This window comes from Triturus cristatus, chromosome 1_1 (assembly GCF_964204655.1).
Source record: "Triturus cristatus chromosome 1_1, aTriCri1.1, whole genome shotgun sequence".
In the NCBI taxonomy this organism is placed as follows: domain Eukaryota; kingdom Metazoa; phylum Chordata; class Amphibia; order Caudata; family Salamandridae; genus Triturus; species Triturus cristatus.
The window spans coordinates 547,567,855-547,582,033 of NC_140579.1; the positions used below are offsets into that span (position 1 = coordinate 547,567,855).

The 14,179-nt window shown below is 42.9% G+C and overlaps 2 protein-coding genes across 8 annotated transcripts in view; one reads left to right on the forward strand and one right to left on the reverse strand.

Moving 5' to 3' along the window:
- LOC146870586 (copine-8-like) overlaps positions 1-14,179 on the reverse strand; it is a 1,950,277-nt gene that overhangs the window by 359,994 nt on the left and 1,576,104 nt on the right. Inside the window, exons 12-13 of the mRNA XM_085643269.1 lie at positions 10,438-10,619; positions 10,066-10,193 (exon numbers count right to left, since the gene is read on the reverse strand). Of these exons, the coding sequence (XP_085499395.1) occupies positions 10,066-10,193; positions 10,438-10,619 (310 nt within the window). The remainder of the gene's footprint in view (positions 1-10,065; positions 10,194-10,437; positions 10,620-14,179) is intronic.
- Positions 1-14,179, forward strand: part of LOC146870587 (uncharacterized) — a 153,968-nt gene that overhangs the window by 16,274 nt on the left and 123,515 nt on the right. For 4 of the 7 annotated variants that reach the window (XR_014978438.1, XR_014978427.1, XR_014978430.1 and 1 more), the window contains exon 2: positions 1,691-1,845. The gene's annotated coding sequence lies outside the window, so the exon portion shown is untranslated. The remainder of the gene's footprint in view (positions 1-1,690; positions 1,846-14,179) is intronic. The other 3 variants (XR_014978442.1, XR_014978433.1, XM_085643257.1) reach the window with 1 other exon arrangement.

The following is a 14,179-nucleotide window of genomic DNA, read 5'->3' on the forward strand; positions in this document are numbered from 1 at the left end:
AACGTTTAATTGAAATGAAAGCGGAAGACTTCGTAGACGGAGATTTATACACAGTCACCGTCGACGGCTTGCTCGACGACGGTCCCCTCGTCGACGGGGTAGGTGTCGTCGATGGCCTTACACTCACCGTCGACGGGGTCGTCGACGGGATAGGTGTCGACGTCGATGATGGCCTGACACTCACCGTCGACGGGGTCGTAGTCGTGGCAGCTGTCGACGACGCAGTCGTCATCGAGATCGTCGTCGTCAAGGAAATCATCGTCGGAGTCGTCGACGCCTTCGTCGTCGAGCTGACAGGAATATGTTCAGACTTCGTCGACGGCAATGACGACTGAGCCTTGGTCTCCAAAGAAGATTTTTGAGGAGTTTGAGGCAAAGAGGAAGAAGAAGATTCTTTTCCTCTAGATTTCCCAGATTTTTGCCTTTTTTGATCTCCTTTCTCATCAGAAGAATCTCTCTTATGCTTCTTTGATGTATGTCCCTTAGAATCTCCATCAGACTCAGAGTCTGTGGTTTTCTTCTTTTGAAGCCATAAAAGGAGACGTGCTTCTCTGTCCTTAAGAGTCTTAGCAGAGAAAGTACGACAATGCTTGCATTCCTTAGGAACATGCTTCGGGTACAAATAGTACAAGCACTCCTTGTGTGGATCCTCAGAAAACAATCTGGGTTTTCCACAGGACTTGCAGGATCTGAAGAGTCTCTTTTTAGAGCTTTCAGACATCTTGAATACTAAAGAGATGAAAAATCAGTACCTCACTTCCAACTGTCGAAGGTCAAAAGTTCAGCAAAGATACAAACTGAGCTAGGCTCAGGGAGACTCCTTCTCACACGATGGCAGTTGGAAATCTGAGGTATGGTGGCTCTGCTGGGGATGGGGCATCACTGGGCTGGTTTCTGATTGGTTGTGGATTGGACCATATAATGAGGATAAGAGGTTACACAGAGATTTACTCTCTGTGGTTTCCAGGCAGTTTTTTCTTTTACTGCTATGGTTATTCTTTTACCGTGAGACTCCCACCATGACGACAGGGAAGATACAAACATGTGAATCTATGAAAGATTCAATACTGGAGAAGCAAGGGATTTCAGGTGACCAGGGACAGGCGGCTGTAGGTAAGTATTTGAGACGCAACCTGCTCTCCTCTTCACATGCTGTTTAATCAGCTCTTGACTGGTTGGCGGGGAATCTGGGGAAGAGGATCTGCTGGGACACCCACGCACAGTCACCGGCTTCCAAAGATGTTGCTATGGCTACAAGTTTAGAATTGGGGGGTAAATAGAAGACTGGTGCTGCCAAGAATATATCTTAGAGGGCACAAAAAGAAGTGGAAAGTGATCAAGTGTCACAAGCAGAGGTGGATGTTTGGCCAGGGGTATCAAGGGTACACACAGAGCTGTCAAATTTCTCAGGGCTATGCATGAGCAGCTCACCAGTCCAGGTTTTTCTTTGCATCCTGGGACCGATTTCAAAATAGAATAGAGGGCTGAAAATCCCAGAATGCAATGTCAAAAACCTGGATCAGTACCCAATACCCAAAGGAAAGAGTCAGAACACTGGAGAAGATGAATAGTATAACTGTCTAAAGTGATGCGCAACTTTGTGGATCTCCTGCATATTCACGTCACCATTATTGAGAAGAACTCAAATGAAACGTCAAATCACTGAATTGTCCTTATTTATTTTCCCTAGGGAGACCAAACACAGAGGTTTGTGGAAAACAAAGTGGCCAATTTCGATGGGTAAGAACAAGGTATCCCTTGTAGAGAACTGCAACTCCAGTGCAGCAATCCAGGCCAGCAAACTCCATGCAATGCAGAACCCAAGGTTGGCTACCACTACGTGTTGTAAGTCTATCGTGCATGACTAGGGACATGAAGGAAAAGCAACCACTAGGGACACTATAAGTCACAGACTGTTTGCAGCACATGATAAAATGAACACTGAATTGTTCTGGGAATAAACAGACTGCGGTTCTGTGAGCAATGGAGGATCCAAAGAGAATTATGCAAGGCATAACATATCTAGCAAAAAATACAATGGGTAGCATCAACACTCAAGTCAAGCATGATAAGTAGAGGTGAGACTGACTCTAGAATTCCAAGAGGGTAGTGGATATGGGATCCAGAATGCCATGGTCACATGAGAACAATTCTGAAGTGCTGCAGATATGAACAACCCCCATTCAATGGGATCATGAAATTAAGGTATCAGACATTTGACGTGGTTAATACTGCCACCATGTGGCAAATCTGTGAGGGTATGGGCACAAGCCAGTTGGGGGGGGAAGGGGGACTTTAAGAGGGAGGGAGACAGAGAAAGATAGAGAGCGAAACTAACAAGGAAAGAGTGCAAACTAGAATGAGAAAGGGGAAATGAGATAGATAGATAGATCGATAGAGCAATAGTAGATTACATAGACAGATTAGATAGATAGATAGATAGATAGATAGATAGATAGATAGATTAGTATTTGGGGTAAACTGTTTGTTCCTGGGGATAATAATATCTCAAATGCAAACAACTTTGAATTTGATTTGTCCATTACTGCTGAAGTGGGTGTCTTTTTTAATCAAAAGGATACAGATTAAAGGTTGAAATCTCTCCCTCTGTGGTTACTTATCAGTCAGTGTTTTTTTTTTTTTAAAGGCAGCTAGTTGGAAATTAGTACATCAGTTTTGTACTCACAATTGTTCTCCCTTTTCAAAAAGAAGATCAAGAAGCCACAATCATTCATTCACATTTCTAGAAATACATCTAGGCACACTGTCTTGGCATGTTATGTGCATATGTAATCCTCCAAATCCCTAGTAAGAGTTGTGATACTAGAAGGAGTTAGAGATATCTTGAAAGTTTAAGGTCAGCACCCCCTACCCCCTCGGGAACTCAGATTTGCAGGAAAGGATTCAAAAGTAGAAGAACTGAGGATGGGTGAATATTTATTTACAGTCAGCTAGGTGTTCAAACCATAAATTACAACTAATTTTAAGTTATGATAAATTAACACTAACCATTATGCCTAATATTTTTAGGAAATGAATTGAAATGAAAACAAAGCAATTCTGAACTTGTTGTAACCCAAGTGTGTTCACCCTAATCCTTAAATTACGTTTACCAATTAACTACAGATTGTTCCACCTAGAGTCCACGTAGGTGGCCAGCAGAATTGTTTTTAGCGTGTGACTTTTTAATATTGCCTATTGTATTTTTAAAGCTCACTGCTCACCGTTTTCTGCTTGATTCACCTCATTGGTGTCCCCCAGTCCGCCGCGGCTTGTGTCGTTTGAGCGGCGGGGCTGACCCGGAGATTACAATCCTCACTTCCGGTGAGAGAGGAAGTTAGCGCTCCACACCTGTGCGATCCCGCCCACTCCCCACTTAAAACCGAGTGCGCAGAGCGGACGCACACTACAGATTGTTCCACCTAGAGTCCACGTAGGTGGCCAGCAGAATTGTTTTTAGCGTGTGACTTTTTAATATTGCCTATTGTATTTTTAAAGCTCACTGCTCACCGTTTTCTGCTTGATTCACCTCATTGGTGTCCCCCAGTCCGCCGCGGCTTGTGTCGTTTGAGCGGCGGGGCTGACCCGGAGATTACAATCCTCACTTCCGGTGAGAGAGGAAGTTAGCGCTCCACACCTGTGCGGTCCCGCCCACTCCCCACTTAAAACCGAGTGCGCAGAGCGGACGCACACTACAGATTGTTCCACCTAGAGTCCACGTAGGTGGCCAGCAGAATTGTTTTTAGCGTGTGACTTTTTAATATTGCCTATTGTATTTTTAAAGCTCACTGCTCACCGTTTTCTGCTTGATTCACCTCATTGGTGTCCCCCAGTCCGCCGCGGCTTGTGTCGTTTGAGCGGCGGGGCTGACCCGGAGATTACAATCCTCACTTCCGGTGAGAGAGGAAGTTAGCGCTCCACACCTGTGCGGTCCCGCCCACTCCCCACTTAAAACCGAGTGCGCAGAGCGGACGCGCGCAGCGGGCGCGCCAGCGGCGCGCCGAAGGCGCGCCAAAGGCAAGCCCGTCTGCGCCCGTCCGCGCCTGACCGCCGCCAGACGCCAGAACCCCTGCCCATTTACATCTTCTCTTCCATGGCTCCTATTACATACTCCCGCCGGGATCTACTGGCCATGAACACCAGCAGCCCACTCACAAGCACTGCCGGTCATGCCTCCTCTGCCTCCAGCAACATAGTACCGGCCGGACTATCGTCTCGGGGAAAACACCCTGTAAACGCTCTTGCTACCAGGATACCCCCTCCTGTCACTCCGATGTACCTCTCCTGTTTATACTGCAATGTTCGATCCCTTCCCAAACACGCCCTGGAAATCTGGTCACTCCTAGACTCTGATAAGCCCGACCTTTTCTTTATTACAGAAACTTGGCTGTCAGAGTCCTCACTGCCAGATATTGCAACCGCCCTCCCCCAGGAATATAAAATCTCCAGACTGGATAGGCCAGACAAAAGAGGCGGTGGAATCGCCATCGTATACAGAGACAACATCAAGCTTCACCTAGTCAATTCACTTACCGCCGAATGGGGTGAAATCTGTACTTTTACGGTAATGCTCGGGAACAAAGAAGCCTGGAAAGGAGCCCTCCTCTACAGACCTCCAAGAACTAAAACTAATTTCGTAAATAAACTTACGGAAACTATCGCCTCTCATGCTCTATCCTCGACCAACTTCTTCCTATTAGGCGATTTTAACCATCACACTGAACTTGCACAAGACCCTTACACCGTCGAGCTCATCTCCAGTATGAATGCGTTAGGCCTTGACCAGCTAGTAACCGGCCCCACCCATTCTGCCGGGCACACACTAGACCTCCTTTTCACTAACTCCAGTAAAATAACGATTGACTGTTCTGAACCCGTCCTTTGGTCTGATCATTTTAAAATTCATTTTCAGATTCAACTTACCTCACCTATTCCCCAACCCAGCAAAAACTCTATCCTGAGTAGACCTTGGAACAGGATTAACTCCGCAGCATTTTTCTCCCATTTTTCCCCCCCTCCCACGGAAATGCTCAATGACCCTAACCTGGCAGCCATCGAGTTAGAACAAGCCATCACTGCTACTCTCGACATAATCGCCCCCAATAAACTTAAGAGATGTCCTAATAAAATGTCCCCGTGGTTTACTGCTGAACTGAAGACCATGAAACTGGCTGTTAGAGCCCACGAACGCAAGTGGCGCCGCACTAAAGACCCCAGTGACAGGTCTCACTATAAAACATTTCACCACCAATATATGAGCGGTATAGCGCTAGCCAAAAAAGCCTATCTGGGGAATAGGATAGACCAGGCCGCTAACTCGCACAAAGAACTCCATAAAATAGTCAAAGAGTTCTCCAACCCCTTGACCTGTCAACCTGTCACAAATGAGTCCCGGGAATGGGCTAACACCCTTTCGTCTTTTTTCTACAATAAAATAAACGATATTTACAAATCATTCACTAACCCCAATGTTTCTACTTCCTCACCTGACTCACCCGTCAATATATCCTTGCCGGTTCCCATCACAACCCTTAGCCAATTCCACTTATTTACGGATGAAGAAGTCGCTAACACCCTGAACAGAATTAAGTCAGGCTCCCCTGCTGATCCAGCCTCTTCTCTCCTCCTATCTAAAATTGCGCCCATCTTGGTACCTCACTTAACTAAAATTTTTAATCTTTCACTTGCTCACTCAACGGTCCCCTCACATTGGAAAGAAGCCATCGTCAGACCTATCCTGAAGAAGCCCTCTGCCGATCCTTCCCTTCCTATGAATTACAGGCCCATCTCGCTGCTTCCGCTGTTTGGCAAGGTCATGGAATCCTTAATTAATACTCAGCTCATTAAACACCTTGAGTCCAACAAAATTCTAGATCCTTCCCAGTCTGGTTTCAGGGCATTCCATAGCACCGAAACAGCCCTACTTGAAACAGTCGATAACATCAGGTTGGCACTGGATGCCAAACAATCAGCCATTTTAATATTACTAGATCTATCCGCAGCCTTCGACACCATCTCACACAGCATTCTGATAGAACGGCTGACTGAGGTTGGTGTCGAGGGCTCAGCCTTGGTATGGATCAAAAGCTACTTGACCGGACGTACCTCAAAGGTTCAGATTGGCAAATTTTCATCTGCTAATCAGGAAGCAGACAAAGGTGTGCCCCAGGGCTCTATTTTGAGCCCCACGCTTTTTAATCTTTATGTCTCTCCCATTGCAAGATTAATTAAAGCCTACGGATTTGAGACCGTGTCTTACGCTGACGACACTCAAATCCTTATTACCCTGGGACCAAACGCAACCGACACCAAATCGAGATTCCAAAATTGCATGCTAGCAGTTAAGGACTGGATGACAGAGAACTATCTTCTACTGAATGTGTCTAAGACGGAGATCATGCTCTTTGGCAATGCTCACAAGCATTGGTCCGACGAATGGTGGCCAGCACCGTTGGGTGCCTGTCCTCCTCCTAAACCAGTAGCCCGCAACCTGGGCATAATGCTAGACAATAAGCTCACCTTGACAGAACACATTAATAACATCTCTCATACCAGCTTCGGTCTCCTGCGCAACCTAAAGAAAATCTTTAAGTGGATTCCTCTGTCCTCTCGCCTACCATTAATCCAGGGACTAATCATTAGTCGCTTGGATTATGGCAATGCTCTTTTCGCCTCCATCAATGAGAACCTCCTAAATAAATTACAGGTTCTTCAGAATACAGTAGCCAGAATGGCCCTCGATCTACCCGCCCGCACCTCCTCTGCCCCCTGTCTGAAGACGCTTCACTGGCTCCCCATTAAAAAACGTATTAAGTTTAAAATGTGCTGCCTAGTCCATAAAACCCTGAACGGCAACGGTCCTGCCTACCTAGCAAAAAAACTGACGAACTACCGCCCTGCTAGAACACTTAGATCGTCCAGTCTTCACCTCCTAGCGGTCCCCAAAGTACGAACCGTCAGAAATGGAGATAGATCCTTCTCCAAAATTGCCCCAGAAAGCTGGAATACTCTACCTTTGCACATAAAACTTGAACCCAGCCATCAGATATTCCGCAAACTTTTAAAGACATGGCTATTTTAACTCTGCTTGTCTCCTACCTTACCATCTGAACATCTGTCGGCGCTATGAGACCTTTGGGTGATATGCGCGCCTTACAAAAACCAATACATAGACATAGACATAGTTAACTTATATTATATGAAATTGATAAACCAACTCAAAATTAAATCACAATAAAATAATTATGCACATTATTCAAACTCCATTGTTACTTCAAAACTTAGTTATTTAATTTAATCAATTTTGAATGTAATTGTATTACATGATTTTATTAACCGTAACTGTTAATATTATTGATGTAAAGTTTAATTCTAATAGGAATGCACAGTATTATAACAGTCAATTTACTGAATTTTATTTCGAATTACTTACCTTAGTACTAACCTCAACCCTAATCCCAAATTAAACAAAAATACATTGTTGACATTATTTTTCATAATTAAAAATGAATGTTTTTATATTTTAATAAACTGAACGCTAAATAAGCGTTACCTCAAACGTTGTTTTCCAGGTGCTTTGGTTGAAGCAATGATATAACTAAAACGGATGAAGTAAATGTGTACCGGAAGTAAGGCCAAGAAAGCAAATGTCGAATGAAGTAATTGGGTCAGACAACATAAGTCAGTCTACCAGCTGCACCGTGTCTGTGCTCCCTGTCGTCGCATTTCCAAACAACCTCCTCCTTTGAAGTAATTGAAGACATCAGAATCTGTCCTCCCATGTGCAGGACTGGTCTTTAAATGTGCTCTTCATTCCTTCATGCCAATATTATAAATAAACTAAGTTTAATTATTTGGCATATATAAGTGTTGGTCAAAGCATGCTTGTTCACTGTGCCCTTCAGCGCTTTAAATGGGCCGGTACTCACCGGTACTAAGTACCGGCACTTCCGAATTTTTTTGCCGTCAGTACGGGCACTTCTCTGTAGCCAGGGAGAGTACCGGTGGTACCTTGATCCCCAGCACGGCAGGAGCAGGTTAGGTTTCTCCTCCATTGCAGGGCAGATTCCGCTCTGCTTCCGAGGAGCATGTAATTGTAATGTGTTAATCTGTTTTATTGCCATAAACGCATTTCTCGTGTTTTTTTACATGTGCTGCAACTGGTATACAAGTCATTAGGTATGAACATATCTCGCTCTTCGCCCCGCCCCTAGCCCCGCCCACTTGCCACACCTCTATTTTAATGAGTACCTGCACTTATTTTTTCCCCATTTAAAGCACTGCCCTTGTGCAATGCCTGCTACAGTGGACACAGCAGGCTCTGCTAGATGGGGCCTTCTAATGTTTTTGTTCAAGTACATGGAGAAAGGACAACAGAAAGCCCAAGCAAGAGCCCAGCGAGCCCCGTGGGGTGACTGACTGGGAATGGCAGATTCTAAATCACAGTATGAAAATACAGGAGTAACAAATTAGGCTAAACCGACATTGGCAATTAAATCTTTCATATGGGGTTCTATTAAACCTCGTCTGGCTATACATAAATTAAATGCTCATCATTCCTATGGTGGTCTCAGTCTTCCCTCCATTGAACATTATACCATTGCCTTGCATTTATCACAGCTCTCATACATGCTCCAAGATAATTTAAATACACCACATTGGGTCCATGTTGAGCGACATCTTCTCTCTGCAACAAATGGTCTTGCAGTTTTATATGGATCTGGTTCAAGCCAAATAGATCCACGTAACCCCCTATTGTCTGCAATGCGTAAGATATGGCAAAGAGCGCATCGTATCTTGGGCATTAATTCTCGTTTACATGTAAAAGCTCCTATATGGAACAACTCCAGAATACGCATTAAAGGTAGAAGTTTTCTATGGCCTCAATGGAAATCGGCAGGCATTCTCACACTAGACCAAATTCTCCATGACGGGGATCTTAAACCTCTATCACAGTTAACGGATGAATTCAACTTACCCCCGCTGCAGCATGCCAAATACGATCAACTTAGAAAATCCCTTCTCAAAGCTCTTGGTGCCACACCTTGGTCATTATCTATATCACCAATAGTGTTTTATTTACAAATTTGGGGCAAACAGAAAGGTGTCATTTCAGGTCTCTACAAAACAATTACATCTCAATTATTTTCACACCCATTATCCTGCGATCTCCGACATAAATGGCAAACACATTTACAGACTTCTTTTTCAGATATGGAATGGATGAATATACTAGATGGTTTGGAGAAGGAAGCTCGAGAAGCTCGTTTAAAGTTTTGCTTATTTAAAATTCTACATGACTGGCATTGGTCTCCGGTTAGATTATATAAGGCAGGCTTGTTACCGCATTCCAATTGTTGGAGATGTAATGCTTCTGGATGTGATATTGTTCATATTCTTTGCACGTGTCCATTGGTTAAACATTGTTGGTCTTACATAGGTCAGACCTTACATAAGTCTATCTCACTGCATTTACCCCTCTCCACAGCTAATATTATATTACATGATTTCAGAAATGTTCCCACTCTTTCTAAACCACAATCTCGTTTCCTACATACCGCGCTTGCAACTGCTAAAATCTGTATATTAAGACAATGGAGATCTTCCACTCCACCATCTCAAGAGTCCTGGTTATCTGCTATGATTCAAAATGCTTCGCATGAAAGGATTATATATAATATTCAAGATCAACTAGAGTTATTTTCACAGATATGGAATCCTTTTTTACTTTCTTAACATGTTTGTATTTGTTATCATTTCGTTTTTAAAACTTGATTGTGTATGCTTTTTCACTCTTTCCTTCATATATTGTTATATATATGTATTGTCCTAGATAGCATAATATTAAATATTGTTTTATATATGAATTTACTTTTTAATCTCTATCATATGATCCTTACCCTTATTACTTGTATTTGAGTTTTCTTGTTTTTGTTTAATGATTCTGAAATGCTAATAAAAAATTTCAACACAAAAAAAAAACCCGACATTGGCAGCGCTCAGACAGCGGTCCTTTTAGGTTGAATCTATCCAACACACAGACAGAGAATCAAACAAAGGACTGACTTGGCCACGTGGTTGACCACCGGCGCGAAGTTGGTTGGCCCGTACAGCTGAACGGTTTTGAGACTCCGGTGGTACGCTTCGAGGATTCCCTCAATCCCATTGCAGTAGGGGTTGTCGGAGTTGCCATTCTGGAAAAGAGGCAAAAGGAGGGTTTGTTTAACTGTGGTCTGGACACAGGCATCAGCAAGCACATCACCAAAAACCTTAAGAGTAAGTGGGACAAATCGAAGCACATTACACCAGGCCAAAAAGAATTAAATGGAGCGCTTGAAGAACAAGAGATCAAAAACAGGCAAGATCAAAGAAAGCATAAAATATGAGCAGCGAGCTAAGGAAAACAAAAGATGTATAATTAGCAAAAGCTAAACCTACCAGTGGAAACTCATGGGACACCCGCCCATCAGGAGGAATTTTGGCACCAAAGCCGAGCGCTGGAAACATCTTGTCGCTGTCGTAGTCCTGAATGATCTCACCCACGGCCTTGAGTGCCATGGCGTACGCATTCATCTGGTAGGGGTTCATGTAATGCAGCGACGTCGACTGTGAAGGATTACCTGTTGGCCAGAGCACATCACGTTAAAGGGACCTTCACATGGGAACTAAGTTCTTTTTTGAGTGGGAACTGAGTTTTTTTTTAATGAGAAGGGAGTGGCTTGCAGTAAGGAAATTGGGAAACGTAATGACAGGCTCTTGCCTCTGAAAGTCTGGTGCAGTTAAGGCACAGGCAGTCACATAGTCAGTGAGCTGAACTTTGCCATTGACAGAAGTTGCGATCTGCACGTCATGAGTTTGAATCCTGGCAATACACACTCTGGCTCCCATCCTTCTTAGATTGGTACATTGAGTATTATAAATTGGGTAATAATAAGAGCTGCTATTTACAGTACATAGAAACGACAGAAATAATTTAATATGTAAAAAGTTATGTTATAATACATTGAATGCTATGCGTTCACCATCCCTAAGCTGCCTCTGAATGCTGCCCCTCCACTTTGCTTCTTCTGAATGCTCCAACTGCCCACTTTCTGTATATGTGAGAAACATCCCTTATCTGCATCCAAGTGCTGACACCTCCCTCTGCTTTCTGTGACAGTGATCAACCCTGCTTAGCTGCCTCTGAGTGCTGGCACTTCACAGTGGCTGCCCCTGCATGCTGGCATCTAGTCTCGCTGTTTCAGAGCCAGCACTTTCTCCATGTTGCCGCTCACTGTTGACGTTTCCTTTGACTTCTTGTGATACACGTGCTGCCTCTGTGTTTTTCAAAATGGGTAGATTTTATTCCAACCCGTAGATGTTGTCTCCCTCCAATCCTGACTGTTAACCTATAATGTTTAACTTTCCTATTATACAAGCCTCTTCCATACGCCAATACTTCCCCTATAAAGACTTTTTCCATAATGCAATGATGGTTGTCTGTGAACTCGCAAATATTTTCCTTTTTTGCACCTTATTCGTTCTAGCGTTAGCCAAGACTTTTTGATTTTAATAAAAGTATATGTATATTATTCTTACAAGTGGCTTTCAGTCTGCCCTTTTCATCCATTGGTCAATTATTGTGTCATTCTCATTTTTCTTCTACCCACTAAAGCATATAGCAAGGGGCAATGGGTCAGCCCACTTCAGCAATTGGCTAACTCCACATTGAGTGACTGCATTCTGCCCCTAAACAGGAAGCACATCTCACACAAAGTAGCCCACCTAAGGGCCAGTGTCCGCTCCCAAGTCCCTGCTGGGCAGAACCTGCAATCCAGGTCCTTCACCTACTTTGAAGGATAGGGGAGTACTCTGCGTCATACTGACATCCCATCTGCCTGCTCCTGTATCCCACATGTCAAGAAGCCTGATTAGTCTTATCACTGTGGAACCCAGGGAGAACAAAGGATTCAGAGACTTGCATTACTATAGAGAAGGAGCAAACAATACACTATCCTAAAGTAGGGGTGGATGTAACTAATTTAATTTGCAGTAGCATAATTATGCGGAATTACCAAAAATTGCGTAAGACTTCAGGTAGTTGCGCAAGAAGAGTTATTCAGCATTTAGCACTATTTGGACTTGAGGATGCATTTTGGCAAAGAAATAGCAAAAAATGCAACAGAACCTCAAGATGCTAACCTGGCCCTTGGAAATTTCTTATGTGAGAGTAAGCTTGTATATGGTATTTAGCTAACTTTCTGTTTTCCTCATCCGTACATTGATTTTGTAATTTTTAGAGATCGTCTTGAGCAGAAAATGTTGCGAAAGTTTGAAAATCAATATGTGTTGTGGCCATAAGTACTGCACTAGCAACATTCACTATGTAATTTTGAAAACTTTATGGACAATATCTTTGAGCGGCTACCTTTTGCATCTTTTGCAAATGAGGGAATTGTCACGAAGATGACTTACCACTCATAATTTTCATTAGAATTACAAGCAATTATATGCACTACGGGGCTGATTACGAGTTTGGCGGTCCTCCTGCAGGACAACCACCACTAAGCTCCAAGGAGGACCACCAAGCCCGTGGTGCATCCGCCCAACGCATTCTGAGTTGAATCCAGGGCAGGCGGTGCGGCAGCGGTGTCACAGTGGTGGTCTGTGAGACACAGGAGATATTGGTGGTAAAGAAGATTCCAATTATCAATTTATCAAGCAGAACCTTGAGTGAGAGTGAAACAGAAGTACTAGGGAGGGGTTTTAGCTTTGTTCCCACAGCTAAAACAAATAGATTCCAACTAGAAAGGGACTTAAGATTATTTTTTAGAAAAATAAGATTGAGGAGATTTTTTGAAAATAAACCAATAAGAGAGATAGACAATGTCACAATGTTGAGATTTTCGAAAAAGTGGTTGAAATTGAGATTCAAAATATTCTGAAAAATTATTTATTAAACCCCAAAACCTTGACAGAGCACAGGAAATAGCTATAAGCACCCTTAGAGAAGATTATTCTATAACAATTAAAACCCGCCGATAAAGGCGGGGGGAGTGTTGTATTTGATACTCAAGATTACAACAATAGAATGTTAAAATTGTTAAATGTCCAAGAACATTATGAAAAGGTGCAGGAAAGGGACCTTTTGATTTTAATTAGAAAGTGTAGTGATATTTTACAAAATACCAAAGAGCAAGAATGGATTTGTGATGAGGAACTAAGATTCCTCCATAATACCAACCCAAAGATCCCGGCAATATATGGTTTGCCCAAGGTTCACAAGGATCATTTGGATCCACCCATGAGACCGATTGTAAGCTGCCCGAGTTCATTGTTAGAGCCACTAAGTAAGTATATTGATTTTTTTCTTAAACCCCTGGTAGGCCAACTTAAATCTTAAGTAAAAGATTCCACACATATTATTAGCCTAGTGGAAAACAAACCATTTTGTAGGGATACTCAATGTCTAGTAACACTGGACATTGAGTCCTTATACACCAATATTCCACAGCAATGGACTGTGGAGGTAATCCAGAAAATTCTTGAAAGTACAGAAATAGGTGGAGCCAATAAAGGGTTCATTTTGGAATGCACTCAATTGGTATTGAAGAATAACATATTTTGGTTTAAAAATCAGCAATGCCGCCAAAAGAAAGGGACCAGCATGGGCGCAACTTGCGCTCCAAGCTTAGCATGTTTATATGTTGGTGAGTTTGAAAAACATCATATTTACAATGATTTAGCACCATTCTATGAAAATATTAGTGAGTGGCATCGTTTTATAGACAATGTCTTTTTTATATGGAACGGTCCAATTGAACAATTGGAGGAATTCTTGAGTTGGCTTAACCTAGGTGATGAAAATCTTAAATTTACGGCAAAATATAGTACGTAGAGTGTCGACTATTTGGATATCACGATTGGGGCAGTGGGTGGAAGACTGGAAGTGGAGCTATATACCAAACCGATGGACAAAAACACCTTACTCCACTATTCCAGCTTCCACCCCAGATCCCAGAGAGATAACATACCATTTAGTCAGTTTCTTTGTCTTAGGAGAAATTGCACAGATCTACAGAATTTTTATAAACACTGAGACCCTAAAAACCAAATTACGGGATAGAGGATACCCAAGGAAACTGATAACCCATTCATTCAAAAGAGCTCGGTTATATAACAGGGAGCCAATGTTTGAAAA